Genomic DNA, 22,922 nt, shown 5'->3' with positions numbered 1-22,922 from the left:
AGATCCAAACCACTTCCAGTTCTGGTTCAAACCCTCAAGCTTAATTTGTTCAGCAAATTAAAAGCCACCTCTTTGCCCCATAGTTTCCCAGACAGGAAGCCTCAACCCCCAAGCACCCTCTTCTTCCTCTGTGAGGGGGATCCTGGCACCCTGAGGGGCCCCCTTTTCCCTCTGCAACCACGGCCCCCCCTTTCTCTCCTAGAGGACCCCCCCCCACGCCGTAACTGCCCCCCTCTCCTCTCTTTGGGGGATCCCCGCCCCCTACCGGCTCCCCTCTCCCTGTGGGGGATCCCCGCCCTCCTCGCCTCTCCCTGTGGGGCATCCCCTGTGGGGCATCCCCGCCCTCCTCGCCTCTCCCTGTGGGGGATCCCTGGGCGGGATCCCCGCGCCCCAAGCCGCCTGGCAGGGTCCCTCCCCCCGGCCGCGGCTCTTTCCGGTGCCCTCCCCCTGCCCGGACTGCCACATCCTCCGCTGACATCAGCCAGCGCCGCCATATTGGAGGAGAAGCCGCGTCCCCTCCGCCGCCTCCTCGGCTGCTCCTGCTGCGGGGGACATAGTCCCCTCCTCCGCCCCCGCGGCCGAGCCCTCCCCCATGAGTCCCCCCGGCCGGCCGCAGCCCCGGCGCGGCTAGCGACCGCCCGTGTCCCCGGCGCGGCCCCCTCCCGCGCGCTCGGGCTTTCTCCCGCCCCCCGCGCCGCCGGCCGGAGCCATGACTTCCCTGACCCAGCGCAGCTCGGGCCTGGTGCAGCGCCGCACCGAGGCCTCCCGCAGCGCTGCCGCCGACAAGGAGCGGGTGGCCGGGGGCGGCCCGGAGGAGGAGGGCCGCCGGGACGAGCAGGGCGACGACGAGAAGGGCGACTCCAAGGAAACCCGGCTCACCCTGATGGAGGAGGTGCTGCTGCTGGGCCTCAAGGACCGAGAGGTGCGGGGGAGGGCAGGGACCGCGGGGGGAGTCTGGTGCGGGACGTGGCCAGGGACGTCGGGGACGGGGGGCAGGGACTCGGGGGGCCTGACGTATGGGGTGGGCTGAGGTGGGGAGGCAAGGACATGGGGGGGCTGGTGTCCAGGAGGAAGCCAAAGACCTGGCGGTGGGGGGGGCTGGGATCTGGGATGGGGGGGGCAAGGACCCGGCGGGAGGGGGGGCTGGGATCTGGGATTGGGGGGGGCCAGGACCCGGCGGGAGGGGGGGCTGGGATCTGGGATTGGGGGGGGCAAGGACCCGGCGGGAGGGGGGGCTGGGATCTGGGATTGGGGGGGGGCAAGGACCCGGCGGGAGGGGGGGCTGGGATCTGGGATTGGGGGGGGCAAGGACCCGGCGGGAGGGGGGGCTGGGATCTGGGATGGGGGGGGCAAGGACCCGGCGGGAGGGGGGGCTGGGATCTGGGATGGGGGGGGCAAGGACCCGGCGGAGGGGGGGCTGGGATCTGGGATTGGGGGGGGGCAAGGACCCGGCGGGAGGGGGGGCTGGGATCTGGGATGGGGGGGCAAGGACCCGGCGGGAGGGGGGGCTGGGATCTGGGATTGGGGGGGCAAGGACCCGGCGGGAGGGGGGGCTGGGATCAGGGATTGGGGGGGGCAAGGACCCGGCGGGAGGGGGGGCTGGGATCTGGGATTGGGGGGGGCAAGGACCCGGCGGGAGGGGGGGCTGGGATCTGGGATGGGGGGGCAAGGACCCGGCGGGAGGGGGGGCTGGGATCTTGGGGGGGCATGGGGCAGGGACATCGGGGATGGGGGGCAAGGACTTTGGGGGGGCTGAGATATGGGGTGGGCCAAGGACCTGACAGATGAGGGTGCTGAGGTCGGGGGGGGGGGAAAGGACCTGGCTGGGATCTTGGGAGGGGCAAGACCAGACAAGGGGGGGGCTGGGATGGTGGGGGCAAGGACCTGGTAGCTGGGGTGGGAGAAAGGGGGTGGGTGGGTGGGGGGGGGGATTGGGATTGGAGCCCAGGGCTGGGCTGGGATCTTGGATGCGGGGGAAGCCTGGGACCTTGTGGGTGGAGGGAGGGCTGGGATCTGGGGCAGTAGCCCAGGGCCTGGTGGTGGTTTTGGTGGTGGTGCTGGCTTGGGATGCCTTTGGAGGATTGCTTTGGTGCAGTGAATTTGAGAGGAATAATGATTCTGGGGAAGAGGAGGTTTGGGTGCATGTAGGGGCTTTTTAGGCAGGATGGTGACTCTGGGTTTGGGGATAAAGGCAGGGACCTTGAAGGTGCGGGTAAGGTACTCCAGAGACTGTTGGGGTACCAGGTCAGAGCTGTTATATTTTACCCAGCCTCCCACAGCTCATTTGGGGCTCTGGGAGACTGGTCAGTTCCATGTATTTGGTTGCACACAATAGTACTAGGCCTTGGGGATTTCTAAATTAATTGGATTGCCAAATTGGAGGTGCAGATGTCAGTATGTGTAAAATATTTTGTTTTTAAAAAAAATTCTTTTCAATAAGCAGTTCTAGTTTAGTGTGTGTCAAGATTTTATTTGTACCTATTTAAAATGCTGGGAGATGCGTTTGTTTCTGACAAAAATGGGCTTCAGACACTAGAAGTGGGTAAAATTTATTAATCGTGGTGGTAAACAATTTTTTTCGGGAATATAGCATTTGAAATTTAGTTTAGTTTTAGTTGTGTTTGTGACATGATTATAGAAGGGTCTGGTTCAGTTCTACCAACATCTTCTTTTAGGGGAGAGAAGGGAGGAAAAGGGTTTAATGGGGATAAAGAAAACAAATTCTGAAGGAGCAATCCTACAAAAGGGGACTGATTAGTTTGGTACATGTTATAGACTAATGCTGGTCTTTCATTCAGTTTTGATGTCACCTTTAAACTTTTCAAGCCAGCTAGCAAATGCAGGCAGTGGGGGAAAGAAGGTACCTTCAAATTGTGTGTGTTCATTAGTAAGGTCTGCTGTGAGATGGGACTGCTAGCATTACGTTTTGGATTACTTTTATTGCATGAAACCTAAAAATTAATTAGCTGACTAAGAATGGCTAGGTTGAGAAGCAGCTGGTATAAAATTGTGTATATTTTATTATATCCCTATTTCGTATCTTTTGTGTAATAGTTTGTTGTCTTAGGACATGTTCTTGTAATTGGATCTGCTTGGGTGGGCCTTTGCATTTGTGTGGAATCCCAATAAAGTCATGAGGCCTCCACATTGACACATGGATCCATCCATGTGAATCTGATGGCTGTATCAGGGCCTTATGCCCTGGTCTTACGTATATTTACATATGTTCTTAACTTTACACACAAGTAGTTCCACTGAGGTTAAGGTAAGGTTAAGCATGTGCTTAAAGTCTTTGCAGGATCAGGGCCTTGGACCTCAAAATTCTCTTTGTACAGGTTGTATCAAATTGTTATAGTTAGATCATTTATTCTGTCTCTTTCATAACTGCACATACCCCAAGAGAATCTAAGGGTTCTTTCTACGGAAAAGAATCTTCTGTTGAGTATACTTATATTTAATGTTTCTCTAGCAACACAGATATTCATGGTACTTTAACAGACAAAAGAAATATACCTATCCCAGAGAGCATACAGTTGAGAGAAAATATAGAGAGACATGAGGTCATCCACTGGGGTTAGGTAGAGGACATGTGGACAAGGGCTACAGCAATATGCAGTTATTGAGGTTTGTGATAAATTTATCTTGGAGTTATACGCTTTGTCTGTCTGTCTGTCTGTCTACTTAGCTCTTCTGTAGAGCTTTCTGTTTCCAACTTAAAAATCACTTATCTTTGAAAATATTTTACCTTTCATTGCTACAAGTAATATTAGTAAACAAAAATAGTTTTCTCACTTTTTTCCAACTAGTCTACTTTGTGCATTTGACAGCGCTTTATAGTCAGTTTAACTGTTTCTTACTGTATGGTTGGTTTCCCCTGTTTGTGTGGGTCTTTCTCAGAGCAACAGTATAGAGAAACTCATTTTTAAAACCATAAAAAGTGCCAGGGAGACTTAGGAGCAGGCGTAGTATTCAAAAGTACTTTAAACTCACTTTTAAGATTGACTCAATTTCAAGCTGACAAAGTCTTATCCACTTACTACGGTGGAATATAATCACCTGCAAACAAAATGATTCAGTGTTGAGTTCTAGTTATAGAAAACTTTAGTATGGTTTTATTGAACTAAGATCACATGTTCTCCTAAAAGCTCTAGGTACCTGGCAGGAAAGATTCATTGGGAATTTAATATTCATATCTTAGCTAAATAATAGCTCTACCTTTTTTTTTTTTCTTGGAAGACTTGAGGGAGTGGTGGAAAGAGTCTAGACAGATATGTGTTAATATTCTGTCAATATAATTTAATCACCTAAACTGTATACAGAAGGAGCCCTGTTGAAATGTATGCAATTTGTAATTTAAGTTTGTGGTGAGACTTTCTTTTAAAAAACTTTTTGAAAAAGGTTCAAACGGCAATGTTTGGAATTTTATACAGCTAAATATGTTCAATGTATCATAGGTTTTTATGTGGATCCTATCAAAAGAGGTGCACTATTTTAATTAAATCACAGCAAAATTCTTAGAGTATGCCTGCTGAGTGTAATAACTCTGTATTTAGTTCAACAAAGCCTGGGACATCCTTGGTATGGAGAAACTTACTTCTCTAAAAACAAAAAAATACTTTATCTTGCATTTTCTGTGTGCAGTATACACATGTTCAGAACACAAAGTCTGTTGGCCTTTGGTCCTTACCTATGATTTTGTTCATACATTTTGAGTTCATATTATTTTTTCCTGTTGATTATTCCTCTTTATTTTGTTTTTTCCACATGCACATAACCGTTTCTATATTTTAATAGTAAGGTAACATACAAAAGAAACAATTTTTAGTTTAAAAAAAAAGTATATATGTACACGTGTTTCATGTTAAACATTCTGATGCATACTGTATTATAAATAATATAGATACTGAGGACACTGATGTAAATACTAGGCAAAATAATGACTTACAAAGGTTTAAATTTCTGTTAACCTCCTGCGTGCAAGCAATTTTCTCTAGAGGTATATAGTCTTTGAGTGACACCAGTGTGACATTTTAGATAAAAAACCAACTATTCCAATTTTTTGTTACATGGTATAAAGTATACAAAAAATACTATGGATTTTGGAGATACAGACAGGTGATGTGCCTTTTGTATAGAAGACAAAAGAATTGGCAAAATGATGGTCGAAGGAGTTATGTATGTTTATGATCATTTTTGCGTGTTTGTGGGTCTGTAGCATACACAGAATGTTCAGGATCATATTTTTAAATTAATACAATAATGCTACATTGCTGCTGAATAGTTTTCCATTATTGGTACATTTAAACTTCCAGGAATGGTGGGTGTTCAGTAGACACAATCTCTTTAAAGTGTATGTTATGAAATAGTGACGTATCTAAAGATATCTGGAGTTGTTGGGTAGCTTGAACAATCTTGAAATGTTCTAAAGCTCAATCAGATATTTCAATTAATAGCAGCTTGACATGCTACTGGGATGATGGAGACTAATGTTAACTGGCAGATGTGGTGTCCTTGGGGGAATAGCTAACATATTGGAACACAGTGCATAACTAGGATTCTTCACGGATCATCACATCTTCAGGAAATTCTGCAATTCCGCTGGAAACCCTTCAGAAGTTAAGTACTAAAAAGGAAGTCCAGTTCATCCAAACCTTTTAAAACTGTTGACTAAAGGAGAAACATATTTCAGACTGCTTCAGTTTGATGGTCCATTTTTACCATTTAACATTTTTACAGTTTTTTGCTTGCTAAGTGCTTAACGAATGATTTGTCTAATTTTGTAACTCCAAAGTTTTCTTTGCTGTGATTGAAAACAATGATAATTTTTTAATTAATAGAATTATTGTTTTAAAAGTAGCTCTGTGTTGAGCATAAATGTACAAACTGTTACAAGGTGGTGGACCAAAATAATTCTACCAACCTTAGGAATATTGCACAATTCTGACAGTCCAATGTCCTACTCGTGCCCTATTAATTCTTGTTCTCTGGCTTTTCTATCAATTTTTGGGCCTAATCTTTAAATACAGGATCTATTGGAATTCACTTAGAGAGTTTTGGCATTCTAATACAGTACAAACTTCTGTGACACAAGGGTACTTATTTTTTTTGAAGTAGGAGGATGACAAATGGCTTGTTGTTTTACTGTATTCTGTTATAAAATGAAACAATATAAAAGGAACAGTGAAAGAGGGTTACTCTTTGATGAACTTACTGAAATGTATCAGGAAGATGGAGCAATAAATATTGGGAGGATAGGGTTGTGTTTGTTTGTTTTGTTTTTTTTAAGTGTAATTTAAAAGAGAAGTACAGACCAGTTTGCTCTTAACAGCTCTTGTTCATCTTTCATACAGTCTCTAGCTCTGGGATCAGTCCCCTTGAAAAGTACAAGGTTTGGAGTTAGCTGCTTTTCGTAACAGCTACTTGTGTTTTTTCCTCTTTGTAAGAAATGGAAACCTTTTCAATCATAGCAATATATACAGCTGTTCTCACACTTTCTACAGATGTGCCACAACTAATCTATTTGGAGAAGCATGATGAATCATGAAACAAGCCTCAGTGGGTCCTCTGTTTTATTTCCATAGTGTAGATAATTGATCCGCTAAATACAGATCAAATATTTTAACTGATTCCCAGTGTGCTGAAATAAAACTTGTATAAATTGTACAATATGTTGAGGTACTTGCTATTATCTGTTGCAATTTAGACCAATATAATAATTTTGCTGAAGGCTATAACTGTGAACTTTTCTTGGCACGCGCGCACACAGAGAAGTTTAATCAGGAACTTTTGTAGCTTGGGCAGCAGTAGATATTTTTAGTTTTCTTGACTCTTTATGAACTGGAGACTTATGGAAGAAAAGTAATGTTACGTCATTTTACCAGGTACTGAAATATCTCACAGATCATTACAGATGCTGGCTGGGAAAACTTCTGTAGAGGAGAGCAAGCTTTTGAAAACTTCTAAATTGGAAATTGTCCTACAGAAAGTAGAACATAGCTTTTTTTTATTATATTAACTTTCTTAACCAAATTTTAGCTGTGTAGGGCTTCAGGCTGTATGTGGTTTTCACTGTGCTGACACACACAGACTAGCTGAGATGCATTTGCTCTCTAAAAGAAAAGGAGAACTTGTGGCACCTTAGAGACTAACAAATTTATTTGAGCATAAGCTTTTGTGAGCTACAGCTCACTTCATTGGATGCATTTGGTGGAAAATACAGTGGGGAGATTTATATACACACACACAGAGAACATGAAACAATGGGTTTTATCATACACACTGTAAGGAGAGTGATCACTTAAGATGAGCCATCACCAGCAGCGGGGGGGGGGGTTTGGAGGAAAACCTTTCATGGTGACAAGCAAGGTAGGCTATTTCCAGCAGTTAAGAACAACATCTGAGGAACAGTGGAGGGTGGGGTGGGGGGGAGAAATACCATGGGGAAATAGTTTTACTTTGTGTAATGACTCATCCATTCCCAGTCTCTATTCAAGCCTAAGTTAATTGTATCCAGCTTGCAAATTAATTCCAATTCAGCAGTCTCTCGTTGGAGTCTGTTTTTGAAGTTTTTTTTGTTGAAGAATAGCCACCCTCAGGTCTGTAATCGAGTGACCGGAGAGACTGAAGTGTTCTCCGACTGGTTTTTGAATGTTATAATTCTTGACGTCTGATTTGTGTCCATTTATTCTTTTACGTAGAGACTGTCCAGTTTGACCAATGTACATGCAGAGGGGCATTGCTGGCACATGTCACATACTGTGTGTGTATATAAATCTCCCCACTGTATTTTCCACCAAATGCATCCGATGAAGTGAGCTGTAGCTCACGAAAGCTTATGCTCAAATAAATTTGTTAATCTCTAAGGTGCCACAAGTTCTCCTTTTCTTTTTGTGAATACAGACTAACACGGCTGCTACTCTGAAACCTATCTGCTCTCTAGTAACTCATCTATATTGGACAGAGGTCTACATAGAGAAACTTGATCACAGTCTGGTACTAAAATTCTATGTTTGTTTTGACTCTTGACAGTTAATCATTTAACATTATGTCTTTTAACTAGGCATTTAATGACTAACCTCACAAGTTCTTTTTTTACAATTCCGTACAAAAATCTTAACTTTTTTTTTTTAAGGTAGCACAGTTAAGTATTCGAAAACAAAAACTGGCAGTGTTACATGTACACCCTTTATTGTGTACTATATGTGCAGCTGTTCTGTTCCTTGAAATTGCAGAAAGCATGATCCTGGATGTAGGTATCTTTCACCCATATTAATAGGCTTAGTCCTTGGGGAAATAGGTATTCGGTATACTTTTTCAACCTTAATTCATTTTTCCTCCTCCTCCTCCTGCCTCTTGTGTATATGGATTAATAAATTATTTTAATTTATTAATATGTAACATTTCTTGGATAATATCATAAGTTTTTCCCTACAAACTTATGTTTGTTCACATACGTAGCATCTAGAATCTTTTTCATTACTTAAGCTGGCCCATTAAGCTTATAAAATGAGTATCTGGCAATCTTTTTCTCCCCCAGGTGTTAAACATCTGCTGATTCCATGGACTTCAGTGGCATTTGTGGGTACTCACCTCTTCTAAAAATCAGGCGGGTAGGCTTTTTGCATGATTCTTCTCTCTCTTGGGTATTTTTTTTAGTACCTTTGTCATCGGCTATGAACTATACATTTGCTTTTCAACCAGTGTCACAATCTCCTTAGATGCAATTCAGGAGCTATGATAGTTAGCTGTGTAGACAACTTAGCTGTGAACTGAGGCGGCCTTTATATACCAGCCAGTGTTCACTTTTCTATGTTACGTACTTAGTGCTGGGGTGGGTAAGAATGGTTTTACTGTGTCATTCAACATGAGTTCAGTGGACTCAGTTGTACTCTGTCCCCCCCTCCCCATATCCCACCATCTGAACTGTGGAGATTTCTATTCTTGTCAAAGGCATCTGAAGGCAGACTGGATCTCTTTGACTTGGCAGGGTTATGAGGCTGCCCCCTTTAAGCCTCTTCCAGATTTCTCTGTCTTTAAAGCAGCACAAACTGTAGGCTACAGACCTCTGGTGACAGAGCTAATTTAATTTTGTAAGGGAACCAGCAAATCTACTCTTCTTGAGCTTTGGGCTCAAGGTTTTACTGAAGCATTTTCCTGTCTTTTGTCTCACCTTGACCAAAGTGGCAAGAAAGGAAAAGATTCAGAAATGGTTGCTCAGCTTGTCACAAAGGATCTGCAGCTACAAAAGAGTCCAGACTCTGGGGAAGATCTTATCACCTCAGTTCCCAGCTAGTGTGTGCATGGTGACAGCACTGAGATGTCTGAGTGGGTTCCAGTGAAGCATTGTGTCTCTGGACAAACCAGTAAACTATGTCATCCACATGCCTTTCCTTCTCCACCTGTGCCCACCCCCTCCAACTTGGAGACTATTCCATCCTTTCCCCTGGGGAAACCCTGCTCCTAGGAATGTAAAAGTTTAAACGGCTAACCATTAACTGGACCTTAACTGGTAACCCCTGCTGCAGAGTGCGCCAGGTCGGCTGGAGCAACCCCGCCCGGCTGTGCTGGGCCAGTGGGTACCCGGCCACTGCTGCACCGGGCTGGGCCAGCGAGTACCCCGGCCCCTGGTGGGCCACCAAGGACCCCAACCCTGGTTGTGCTGGTTGCCCTGGGCCAAGCGGGCTGGAGCGACCACGCTGGGCTGGTGGGACCCCAGCCCCTGCCGCCCTGTGCCACCCCTCCTCTGGAGCGACATCAGTTAACCGATATAATTTTAACTTTTTGTAACCAATATTTACATCCCTATGTGCTCCTCCTATCCCTGTCTGGTGGCTTCAAGCCTGATTCCCAGGCAGGTGGATGCTTGAAGGATCCAATTCTGTAGTCCTCAAATGTTCTCAAATGTGTCATTTAAGTTCTATTTAGTGACAATGTGTGAGTCTTACTCCTTCTCTCCACAACTCACTAGAGAATCTGGGACTTGAAGGGACTATAACCCTGAGCTCTGGTTTTGACTTCGACTTGAACCTTCACAAGCCAGAAAAAGGTCAAAGAAAAAACTGACTTTTTTGTAATAAGAAACACAAATCAAAGACATTCAAAAGCAAGAAAAGGCCAAACAAATTGTTTTGATCTATTTCAACTAGAAGAAGTGGAATTTTCCCAGTGGGACTGGGGAAGAGGAGATTCACTTTTACGCTTCCTCACCTCTTGTGAAAGAAGGTGATCATTATCCCGGGGGTCCAGACTGAACAAGTGGGAGCTGACAATGAGAGACAACCACCCAAAACTGAATGCTTTCCCCTTAAGTCTGCGCAGTGCATCTTCCTCCATCTAGCATTTGAAGATGTGTTGAATGTAAGGTCCAGGACTCCCACAGATTGTACTTGCTGCCAAAGCACAAGGGATATGTATGGTAACAGCCACTTCCTGAGTCCAAGACAGTCATTCAATTGGTAGGCAAGTTTTTACCTAGAGAACCCATGAATATGAAGATAGTCTATTGTAAGGTGCAGTTACAATGCAACTTTAAATGTCCTTTTGCTCCAACAATGCTATCATGGTTCCAGTTGAGCATTCCCTGCTGGTAACTCATCAGATTGCTGAATCCCATGTGTTTTGAAGCCTCTGGAGTCTGAACAAAGCCTGTCTTGGGATCTCCTTTGAGTCGCACCTATGTATGCGGTGCAACTGTTTAGACCCTAGAATTGGTGTTGACTCCTTAAATTCCCCCTGTAGCCTAAACACATTTTCTCCCAGAACTCCAGCCATGGGGTGATCTGGTTCCACAGTTTATTGCAAGGGATATGTGGTAGGTGTAATACATAAAATGCAGAGACACTTTGCACAAGAGTCTAAAACCATTGCGCTTAATTGCATGAGAAATACACAGATCTATACAAAAATAATAAACCCTACATACATTTCCCTGCCTCAGTTTTCTGACCACTTCTAAGCATTCTTAGGGCCGGGGTCAGGATCCTTTGGGTCTGTCGAGGGTCCTCCACCTGCAATGCATGGCTTGTCTTCTGAAACATGGAGTCTTCTCCCTCCAGCTCACCTTCTCTGACCTTGGCCATCTTCTTCCCGCTTCTTGCCCAAAACTTCCTATGTGGTGCTCTCCATCCTCCTCTCTCCAAGTCCTTTAATAACCGCTTAGTCCCTCAGTCAGGTGGTTACTGGATCAGCCTCATCAAATAATCCTAGACCCTTACCAAGTGACTTTATTGCTAGGCAACCTCTCTCTGGATAAACAAGTTCATCTAGGTGGGAGTCAGCCTATTTTAGAGTGATTCCATTTCATTGGGAGAGCAGTTAAATCAGTGACCTTCTAAGATTAGCCCTTTGCCACCAGCCTTTGGAATTCCAGTTTAATGTGGAGGTTGCATGACAGCAGAGAAAATAAAGAACCCAATATCCAAAATGGAGTCTGCAGTCTGAAACTGATAGAAATTCTGTTTTATGCTGGGGTCTCTCTATATGTAAATTATACAGACAGATTCACCAGATTGTCACAACTGTATCATCCTTATTAAGATCTGTCCTGGATTGGACAGAGAAGGAGGGTGTTTGTTTCCTCAAAGAAGAAGGTAATCACTAGCAGACTTCTGAGAAGTCTGTTTCCTAATGTTTTTCTTAACCGAAATATTGGCTTGCGACATATTGGAAATAAATTTCCATTGAATCGCAAAGAGAGCTTGTTAGAAGCTGGTGCCTCAGTAATTTGTCGTTGTGACACTGCTTGTTATAAACAATTACTGTTTTAATCCTCCCTCCATTCCAAGTAATGGATTTTTCTGCTGTGAACATCCCACAATTAAGATAGTGAGGTATTTGGGGGACGGACAAAAACTTATTCTGACATGCAAGTTTTGTTTTTGAGCCATTCATATCTTGCAGTCTGACCCTGAGGATTATTTCTGAGAAACTGCAGAATTGTTGTTTCTGCAGAACTGTCGCCTATAATTGAAGGATCTGTTACAAATGAAAATTAGTTTACTTTATAGCACAGCTGAATATTTGCATTAATAAGAAAGTAGTACCTTCCAGCACTAGAAACTATGTTCTGGGAAAGATTGGAGGAGGATGTTCCCTTACCCCCTAGTAGGGACGAAAGTTCTCATCTGCCCATCTAGGAAAGAGGGGGAAACATTACTTAAGAAGGTGGGATGTTTCTGGATAAATTTCTAGGCAAGAAAAGTTTCCTGTAGAATTCCTGGTTGAATTTCTTTGGCCTGTGTTGTGCAGAAAGTCTGATAATCTTATCACAGTTGTGTCTTTTGGCCTTAATCTGTAAGAATAAATTTCATCTTCTGACATACTCAGCGGCCAAAATATTAAGATGTTATATATGTGCAGCTAGGATCATAGAAAAATGTATTATTGCTTTATATGAGAAACAATGTAATGATATAATTAGATGGTATGTAAAGTCATAGGCAGATGGAAGAAAGTAGTTTGTGTGAACCCTCGACTGTATCATTTCCTGATTTATTTAATTTTATTTTATTTATGGATGCATAGCCATGCAAACTTAATGTTTTCTTAACGTGTATTTTTTTTGGCATGACAGTTAGTAGGATATGTGGGGTAACTAATTCAAGTATTTTGAATTTCTCATCCTTATGCTTGTCACAGACTACAGACAAAATAATTTAATCATAATTTAATCTGGCAACAGATTCTGGACATGGATCTGTCCTTCTCCTCACCTAGTTCTCTGTCATGTGAAGTTCTCTGAGGCTCATTTCTCTCATCCAGCTATTTGACAACTATATGAGACTCAAAGGGATTATAAAATGCCATGGACTACAGCGACATTTGAATAATGGACTTCAGAGACAGTGAATATATATTATTTGTATTACTGTAGCATGTAAGAGCCTTAGTCATGGGACAGGACCCCTTTGTGCTAGGTATTGTACCAACAGAACAAAAGATGAATTTATAATCTTAATAGAAGACCCACAAAAAACCCGAAACAAAATACATCGACAGACAGACTGGGCAGCACAAGGAAGCAGTGAGACAATACTGGACAGCATGATAAGTAGTGGTCTCAGCCCATCAGCAGCCATTTTCAAGTTTTTTGTAGGCATCATAGCAGGAGAGAGTTTTGAGGAGGGTTTTGAAGGTGAATAATGAGGTAGATTTGCAAATCTGTATGGGGAGCTCCTCTCAAGACTAAGGATCATAGTGGGAGAAAACAGAAAGGAGCCTATTTGAAAATGTAACAAGTGGATGATGGAGGCTGGCATCATGGGTCAGCTAGAGGCGAAAGTTGACATCTTGACAGCAAATGAGAGATGATAGGTAGAGTGGGGATAGCTCATTAAGGTCATAATCTGAACATCAAGATAAGCAGATTGTTTCATGTGACAGATAGTGGGCAGCCAGTAGAAGAATCCAAAGAAATGTGTTGCTTTGCTGACCTCACCCGTCTAAGAAAATGATCTTTGGGAGATCTTAGAGAGAGGTCTGAGTCAAAAATGAAGCCCAGGTTACAGGCCTGAGTGACAGGCAGTATAGTGGTGATGTTGTCCACAGTGATCAAGAAAGGATGTAGCAGGAAGGATATGAGGGGAAGATTAGGAGCTCTGTTTTAGCCATGTTTAGCTTGATTTGCTGACTAGACATCCACAAGATGTCAGAGAGAGGGGCTGAGATTTTAGTGTGGACAGAAGGAGGCAGTTCTGGGGCAGAGAGGTAGATCCGTGAGCCATCATGGAGGGAGGTTACTAGTGGAGTTCTTCAGGGATCGGTCTTGAGACCAATCTTATTGAACATTTTTATTAATGACCTTAGCACAAAAAGAGGGAATGTGCTAATAAAATTTGCAAATTATGCTAAATAGAGAAGAATAGCCAATACGGAGGAGGACTGGATTATAATACAAGAAGATCTGGACGACCTTGAAAACAGGAGTAATAGAAATGGGATGAAATTGAATAGTGCGAGGTCGTACACTTAGGAACTAGCAACAAGAATTTTTGCTATAAGTTGGAAGAGACAGAGGAGAAAGATCTGGGTGTATTGGTTGGTCACAGCATGATGACTATGAGCCGCCAGTGTGATGCAGCCATGAAAAATGCTAATGCAGTCCTAGGATGTATCGGGCAAGGTATTTCCAGTAGAGATAGGGAAGTGTTATTGCCTTGTGTAATGGTACTTGTGAAACTTCATCTGGAATACTGTGTGCAATTCTGGCCTCCCATGTTTAGGAAAGATTAATTCAAACTGGAACAGGTGCAGGGAGGGCTACTAGAATGATCAGAGTAATGGAAAACCTACCTTATGAGAGGAGACTCAAAGAGCTTGGCTTGTTTAGCTTAACCAAAAGAAAGCTGAGGGGAAATATAATTGCTCTCTATACATACATCAGAGGGATAAATATCAGGCAGGGAGAGGAGTTAATTAAGTTAAGCACTAATGTGGACACAAAAACAAATGGATATAAACAGGCCATCAACAAGTTTAGGCTTGAATTTAGACAAAGGTTTCTAACCATTACAGGAGTAAAGTTCTAGAATAGCCTTCCAAGGGGAGAAGTAGGGACAGAAAACATAACTGGCTTCAAGACTGAGCTTGATAAGTTTATGGAGAGGATGGTATGATCAGACTGCCTACAATGGCATGTAACTGATCTGTGACTGCTGGCAGCAAATATCTCCAGCGACTGGTGATGGAACACTACATGGGGAGGGCTCTGAGAATTCTTTCCCATGTGTCTGTGTCTGGTTGGTCTTGCCCACATGCTCAAGGTCTAACAGATCATCATATTTCGGGTCAGGAAGGAATCTCTGCCCCCGGTTATATTGGAAGAGACCCTGGGGTTTTTGTTTTCCTCTGCAGCCCTGGGGCATGGGTCACTTGAGGTTTAAACTAGTGTAAATGGTGGATTCTCTGTAATTTGAAGTCTTTAAATCATGATTTGAGGACTTCAGTAACTCAGCCAGAGATTATGGGTCTATTACAGGAGTGGGTGGGTGAGGTTCTGTGGCCTGCTATGTGCAGGAGGTCTGACTAGACGATCATGATGGTCCCTTCTGTCCTTAAAGTGGAAATGGCAGAGGTGCTTCTTTGTTATGGTTTTCACAAAGAAGGTTGGTGCCGATTGGACATCTAACATAGTGAATTCCAGTGAAAATGAGTAGGATCAGTCTCTAAAATAGGGAAAGAACAAGTCAAAAATTACTTAATGTCTTCAAATCACGAGGGCCTGATGAAATGCATCCTAGAATACTCGAGCTGACTGAGGAGATATCTGAGCCATTAGCAATTATCTTTGAAAAGTTATGGAAGACAGGAGACATTCCAGAAGACTGGAAAAGGGCAAATATAGTGCCTATCTATAAAAAAGGAAATAAGGACAACCCAGGGAATTACAGACCTGTCAGTTTAACTTCTGTACCTGGAAAGATAATGGAGCAAATAATTTTTCAAACATTTAGAAGATAATGAGATGATAAGTAACCGTCAGCATGGATTTGTCAAGAACAAATCATGTCAAACCAACCTGATAACTTTCTTTGACAAGGTAACAAGCCTTGTGGATGAGCGGGAAGCAGTAGATGTGGTATATCTTGACTTTAGTAAGGCTTTTGTTACTGTCTTGCATGACCGTCTCATAAAAAAAACTAGGGAAATACAACCTAGATGGAGCTAGTATAAGATGGGTGCATAACTGGTTGGAAAATCATTCCCAGAGAGTAGCTATCAGTGGTTCACAGTCATGCTAGAAGGGCATAATGAGTGGGATCCCATAGGGATCGGTTCAGGGTCTGGTTCTGTTCAATATCTTCATCAGTGATTTAGATAATGGCATAGAGAGTACGCTTACAAAGTTTGTGGGCGATACCAAGCCGGGAGGGGTTGAAAATGCTTTGGAGGATAGGATTAAAATTCAAAATGATCTGGACAAACTGGAGAAATGGTCTGAAGTAAATAGGATGAAATCCAATAAGGACAAATGCAAAGTACTCGACCAGGAAGGAACAATCAGTTGCACACATACAAAATGGGAAATGACTGCCTAGAAAGGAGTACTGCAGAACGGGATCTGGGGGTCATAGTGGATCACAAGCTAAATATGAGTGAACAGTGTAACACTGTTGCAAAAAAAAGCAAACATCATTCTGGGATGTATTAGCAGGAGTATTGTAAGCAAGACACGAGAAGTAATTCTTCTGCTCTACTCCGCGCTGCTTAGGCTTCAGCTGGAGTATTGTGTCCAGTTCTGGGTGCTACATTTTAGGAAAGATGTGGACAAACTGGAGAAAGTCCAGAGAAGAGCAACTAAATTGATTAAAGGTCTAGAAAACATGACCTATGAGGGAAGATTGAAAAAATTGGGTTTGTTTAGTCTGGAGAAGAGAAGACTAAGAGGGGACGTAACAGGTTTCAAATACGTAAAAGGTTGTTACAAGGAGGAGGGAGAAAACGTGTTCTTCTTAACCTCTGAGGATAGGACAAGAAGCAGTGGGCTTAAATTGCAGCAAGGGGGTTTAGGTTGGATGTTAGGAAGAACTTCCTAACTGTCAGAGTGGTTAAGCACTGGAATAAATTGCCTGGGGAAGTTGTGGAATTGCCATCATTGGGGATTTTTAAGAGCAGGTTGGACAAAACCTATCAGGGATGGTCTATGTAATACTTAGTCCTGCCTTGAGTGCAGGAGACCAGACTAGATGACCTCTCGAGGTCCCTTCCAGTTCTGTGAGTCTGTGTGTCCAATGGGTGGAAAAATGAGTGAGGAAAAACCAGAAATGATGGATGAAATGGGAACACAGTTTAGTAAACTTTCATCAATACGCTGATTGATAGAAGGCAGACTATGAACATCAAAATGGTTTGAAGCCTTCGGGCAAGACTGGACTTCTTTTGCTACAGACTGCTATTTATAGCAAATAATACATATTTTCCACCTTCAGATGACCAGAAGAACATGCTGTTTCCTGTTAGATGAGGACCTAACATGTTTTAATGCTAGTTTTTGTCACCAGCAGGTTAGACTGTTGCAACTGACTACTTGGGGATGAGCATAATCACAACATAGAAGCTGCAGCTGATGCAGCTGAGTGGCAACATAAGCAACAAAGGGTGACATGAAGGATTGCACATGCGATCCAAGGATTTCAAGACTCTCCATTAATTTCCAATACAAGTTTGATGTCCTGGTCCCAATCTACAGGTCTGTTAATGGGTTGGTACTTAATTACCTCTGAGACAATTTCTGTGACCCACTGAGACAATTGCACTGCACAGTGCCAATACAGTTTAAGATACTCAAGACAAGACTCTCAAAGCTGGGGCAGAATAGTCTTTCCAGCACAGTGATTCTCAAACTTTTTTACTAGTGACCCCTTTCACATAGCAAGCTTCTGAGTGCGACCCCCCCCCCATCAATTAAAAATGTTTTTTATATATTTAACACCATTATAAATGCTGGAGGCAAAGCAGGGTTTAGGGTGGAGGCTGACAGCTCCCGACCCCCCATGTAAGAACCTTGCGACCCCCTGAGGGGTCCTGACCCACAGTTTGAGAACCCCTGCTCTAACAAGACCTCAACTATGAAACTTCTTGCCAGAGGACACCCGACTCAGCCCAAGCCTAAGTATGTTGAGTTCAAAATGTATTGCTCATCTTTTCTATAAAGCCTTTTCCCTCACCTCCCTCCCCCCCTTCAAAAAAGAAAAGGGGGGGTGATAGGCAAAACTTCCCTGAAAAGTTGGAATGAAGAGGGACAGTGAAGAGATAAGAGCTTTGGGGCTGTTTTTCCTCTCTTACATAACTTTATTGTTTAGACTCAAGGTAAGCACTTTCACTTTAAGTATCACATTTTCAGAGATTCATTTGTTAGGGTGACTTAGAAAAATCAGGATTATAAAAAATGAGAAACCAAAAAGAGATACTATTTCACATCCTAAAAAGTGGGGGGGGGTTGCCCTATGGTTTTCTCATAGAAATGCTTTGTGGATTCCAAGAAGTATCTGATAGATTCTGCTTTTACTCATCTTCCTAGATGGAGCTATTTCTGAACATGTTGTTAGGAAAAGCTTGATATTTTTTCCTTTGCATCAAACATGTCTTCTGGAATGGTGGCCGAAGCATGATGGGGAAACCAATGTTTAGCACATCTGGCACGTAAATACCTTACAATGCCGGCTACAAAAGTGCCATGAGAACGCCTGTTCTGACTTTCAGGTGACATTGTAAACGAGAAGCGGGCAGCATTGTCTCCTGCAAATGTAAACAAATTTGTTTGTCTGAGCATTTGACTGAGCAAGAAGTAGGACTAAGTGGACTTGTTGGCGCTAAAATTTTATATTTTTATTTTTTAATACTGTTATTTTTTGTACATAATTCTACATTCACATATCCTCTTGCTTGACACACTGTTCCCTACAGGATGGTTGTCTAATTTTCCCTAATTTCAGACCTGATTTAATCAGTTTAGTTGATAGGTATGCCCAAACTTAATTGACCCGTGGTTGTGTTGTATGGGCACAACGCAACTGTGTGTTAAAACTGGGTCAGATGAGTGTTACAGAAATGTATTTATAGATTACATTGTGATATCCAGCAGAGCTGAAGATGCATTGTTATCACATACAGTGGAACCCCATTTATCTGATCTAATTGGGACCAGGGCACCATCGGATAATCAAAAATCTGGATAATCCAGAGAATGGGCAAAGAGCTTCAGCCCCAGGGCAGCAGGGTTCGGGCCGTCAGCCCTGGGATTGTTAATACAGAGAGCCAGGTAATGGAGGCTCAGATAAAAAGGGTCCTACTGTACTTTTATTTTTATTTTTAATTGAGACTTTATTATTGCTAGCTAAGTTTAGCAAGGCATAGCGACGGTAGGAAACGAATCTCCGCAGGTGAAAGTACTTGTGCCAATATCTTGAATTGCTGTATGGAATTAGAACTATCTGATCTGATAGAGCTACAACAGTTGTGGCTTCCTGCCCACAATGGGGAGAAATGACTGTAGATTGCACTGGTTCAACTGGACCTGAATGAAACACTTTCTCAGGTTTACAACCACTTGATACAAAAATGCTTTCAAAATGCCTGGCATAGCTACTGTGTTTGTGTGGGTTGAAGATGTACAGGGATTACAAGTTTACAAGTGCTTCAAATGGTTGGTTTTAATGCTTTTAGACTAGTCCAGATAAGGACTTGAAAGGCTTGAAAATTTAAAAAAGTTCTTTTCCTGCCAGCTTTTGTCTTTATCTAGTACAATTTTTCTCTGATTTAAGTGAAGCAGAAACCATTTTGAAACCATAAGTGAAGCATTTACTTATCTGTCTGTGTGCCATTGTGGAAGTGAATATAAATCTGCACAATTGAAGAATAATATTTTAGTTATCCGCTCACTGCAGATCCGTAGGAAGAACTTGTATATGTTCTGATGTCATATTAAAATATGACTTAAAAAAATACATTGAGAGAGTGATCTTTCCATAGTAAAGATCACAACCAGATTCCAGTATTAGCCTTATTTTTAGCTTCCTATAACTTTGGCTAGCAAAAATTTGTTTGACCTGAAAATTGCCAGGTTCACTTTGAAGGCAAAGCTGACTTTTTGTAGGCGATTTGAAGAAATCAGTGTAACTGTTCATTTACAGGTCATTAAAATAATACCTTGATGTGAAATGTTGATTTGCCAAACAATATTGAACTCAAAGGCATTTGTTCTAATACAAACTTTGAGCAGAGAAAATTAGCTTTTTAATATTTTGCCTGTTCGTTGAGAGAGTTAAAAAAACTTACCTTCTGCCTAGTAATTTTAAATTAAGTGTTTAAAACTGGTTAGCAGACTTCTACAAAAAGTCATAAAAGGTGGTGAAACAAGCCTTCCAAGGTAGGTTGTGGCATCCTCATCAGTGGAGGTTTTTAAGAAAGGTTAAGCAAAAAACTGTCAGGGATGGTCTATGTTTACTTGATCCTGCATCAGCTCAGGGGGCTGGGCTTCATGACTTGTCAACGTCCCTTACAGCCCTACATTTCTATGATTCTATAAGATGAGTAAATCAAGGATAGTTAGCAGTGTTTCTGGTGAGGGTTGTGTGAGTGGGGAGGAATAGTATCATGTAATAGTGCTCTGAGTTGTTCAATGTGATCTGATTTGAATTAAAAAAAAATTGTTATTGTGGTGACAAATACTTACTCTCTTCCTCTTCTACTGAACCAGGAGGTGTGAGTTAACTGCTTCTTGCTAAATCAGCCTTTTATGTGAATGTTTCTATTATGTGTGGTCTTTGCTGTGAACTCGAATCATGCTTCTGTTTGAATGCCATCAAAAGCCCAATTAGTATGGCAGGTTTAAAATGTCCAGAATGTTTTTTTTTTTGTTTTGTTTTGTTTTAAATACTCTCCTTGGTGACTGTGTTCATAGCACTGCAATGTGTGCTCCTTGAAACATGGTGCTACTTCACATTTGAGTCAACTAAATTCTGTCTGAATCTTTCATCAAAGACTAATTTAAAAAAAAGATGAGAACTTAGGTGGTCTCATGATTTTAATGTCTTCTAATGCTCTAGAGGGAGCATAGTTATTGTTTGTTAAGATCGTAATCTTTTGAGCTGCCTTTCAAGATCACTTGATTGAAAACTGTTACATGGTTAATGGTTTAACTCATACACAGGAGTATAGTTAGGGTGACCAGATTTTCCGATTTTATAGGGACAGTCCCGATATTTGGGGCTTTTTCTTATATAGGCTCCTATTACCCCCCCCCCCCCCCCACCCTCTGTCCCGATTTTTCACGCTTGCTGTTTGGTCACCCTAAGTGTAGTCATGTATGTTTTTAGATTATTGCTGAAGTGGGGAAGTTTATACCTGTAGGGATTACTGTGATAATAGTGAAACTAACTTCAACTAATCCAAACAATTCATTTAAAAAAAATCAAGGTTCCTAAATGACAACTCTCTATAAAACACTAGGATTTAAAAGCAAGGAAATAAATTGTTATGAACCTCATGAATCTTAAACTGTCCATATCATAAACACATTTTTATCAAATATAAGGAAAGGCATATTTCATTGTGGCACAACCTTAACTCTGGTCAGTGGGTTTTTGTGTTTTTGTTACATTTCAGTATATAATTTTTCTTTCAAAGGATGCTGTTGAGTGAGAAATGCTAGTAGGAAGTGCCAGTGGAGAGCCTGAGACATAAGCCCTTGTATCAGAGGCCTGTTATGAAGCAGGTCTTGCTCACAGAATCTGGCAAGAACACGGCTTATGTCTCAGGCTCTCTTCCTACTACAGTGCCAATCTGATCAGGCCAGTAATCCATCTAGTCTAGTATTCTACTTCTGATGATGGCCAGGACCAGATGTTTCAAAGCCCATAGTGGACAAGTTAAGAAATAACCTATGCATAAAAGAAGCTTCTTTCTAGCTCTCATTAGTTAGTGGTTAGCATATGTTCTTGAGCATGTTTTTTTGTTTTTGTTTTTTTAAATGAACTGTCATTAAGATGTTTGTTTCATCTAATACAGTGGTGGGCAACCTGCAGCAGGCCACACGTGGCCCATCAGGGTAAGTCACTGGCTGGCCGCCAGACCATTTGTTGACATTTGCACAGCCACCCGCAGCTTTCAGTGGCCACAGTTCGCTGTTCCCGCAGCTCCCATTCGCTGGAAACAGTGAACCGTGGTCACAGGGAGCTGAAGGTGGCCGTGCAAATGTAAACAAATGGTCTGGTGGCCCGCCAGCAGCTTACCCTGATGGGCTGCAGGTTGCCCACCACTGATCTAACAGCTGTGGATTTTGTCAATATTTATATAATATTCCTTTTTGAATCTTACTGAACCCTTGGTATTACTGACACTTTGCAGCAATGAGTTCCACAGGTGCTTAATGCTCTGTTTATTTTTATATATAAAAATACTTTACTTCATCATTTTTAATATTTTGATTAGTTGACAGAATTTTTGTTACTGTTCATAATTACTGTGAGAATAATGTATATTTAATTTGATAAAAACTACATATTCAACATGAATGTATAGCAAAATCATGAATGCATGCATGCACTCGCTTTAGCTTGGTATAGCTATACACATCGACATATTTGGTTTGAAAGCAATATAAAATCTCATGCTTCATGGTTTAATCAAATCTTTTTTGGGGGTTAGCATGAGACTTTCATGATTATCTCATATCTGCCTACTGGGGGGTTTCTTGCACCTTCCTTTAAAACATCTGGTGCTTGCCAATCCTGAAGACACGATGCTGGTCCAGATGGACCATGGGTGTGATCCAATATGACTTTTCTTATATTCCTTTGATTTTGATTTTCTTCTAAAGGGTTTGGTTTGTCCTATATTTTAAGTTTGCTTAGGAAAAAGTAGTTCATGAAACATCCTTAAATTGCTATCTTGTGGCATGTATAAATGCTATTTTACAATAGGCTTCAAAAATACTTAGCCGGTTGTATTCAAAACATGAAACTGACTAGAAAAATAGCGAATTATGATAGAATTGGTTTGGAAAACTACTTTATTCAATGTACTCCTCTCAAGCAGAATAAAGTGTTGCATATAATTAGGGGTCTACCAGATTCGTGGCTATGAAAATCGTGGCATGGATTGTGAAATCTGGTATTTGTATACTTTTTACCCTAGGGTAAAAGTATACAAAGGTATACAGTGTTTCTCAAACTGGGGGTCCCAACCCAAAAGAGCATCGCAAGTCTACTGTAGGGGGGTTGCAGTATTGTCCCCTGACTTCTGTGCTGCTTTCAGAGCTGGGTGCCTGGCCAGCAGCTTCCATTCTCTGGCTGTCCAGCACTGAAGGCAGAGCAGAGAGTGGCAGCTGCTGGCTAGGTGCCCAGCTCTGAAGGCAGCACTATTGCTAGCAGCAGTGGAGAAGTAAGGGTGGCAGTATCATACCATGCCACCTTATTTCTGCATTG

The 22,922-nt window shown here is 42.4% G+C and overlaps 1 protein-coding gene across 1 annotated transcript in view; it reads left to right on the top strand.

The window, feature by feature from the left end:
• The first annotated feature begins 478 nt into the window (after window positions 1–478).
• GOLPH3 (golgi phosphoprotein 3) overlaps window positions 479–22,922 on the top strand; it is a 46,261-nt gene continuing 23,817 nt past the window's right edge. Inside the window, exon 1 of the mRNA XM_038403314.2 lies at window positions 479–922. Coding sequence (XP_038259242.1) covers window positions 710–922 — 213 coding nt within the window. The 5' untranslated portion in view covers window positions 479–709. The remainder of the gene's footprint in view (window positions 923–22,922) is intronic.

Source organism: Dermochelys coriacea, chromosome 5 (genome assembly GCF_009764565.3).
Source record: "Dermochelys coriacea isolate rDerCor1 chromosome 5, rDerCor1.pri.v4, whole genome shotgun sequence".
Classification (NCBI taxonomy): domain Eukaryota; kingdom Metazoa; phylum Chordata; order Testudines; family Dermochelyidae; genus Dermochelys; species Dermochelys coriacea.
The sequence above is the reverse complement of the archived record's forward strand: the minus strand, read 5'-3'. Positions and strand labels throughout refer to the sequence as shown.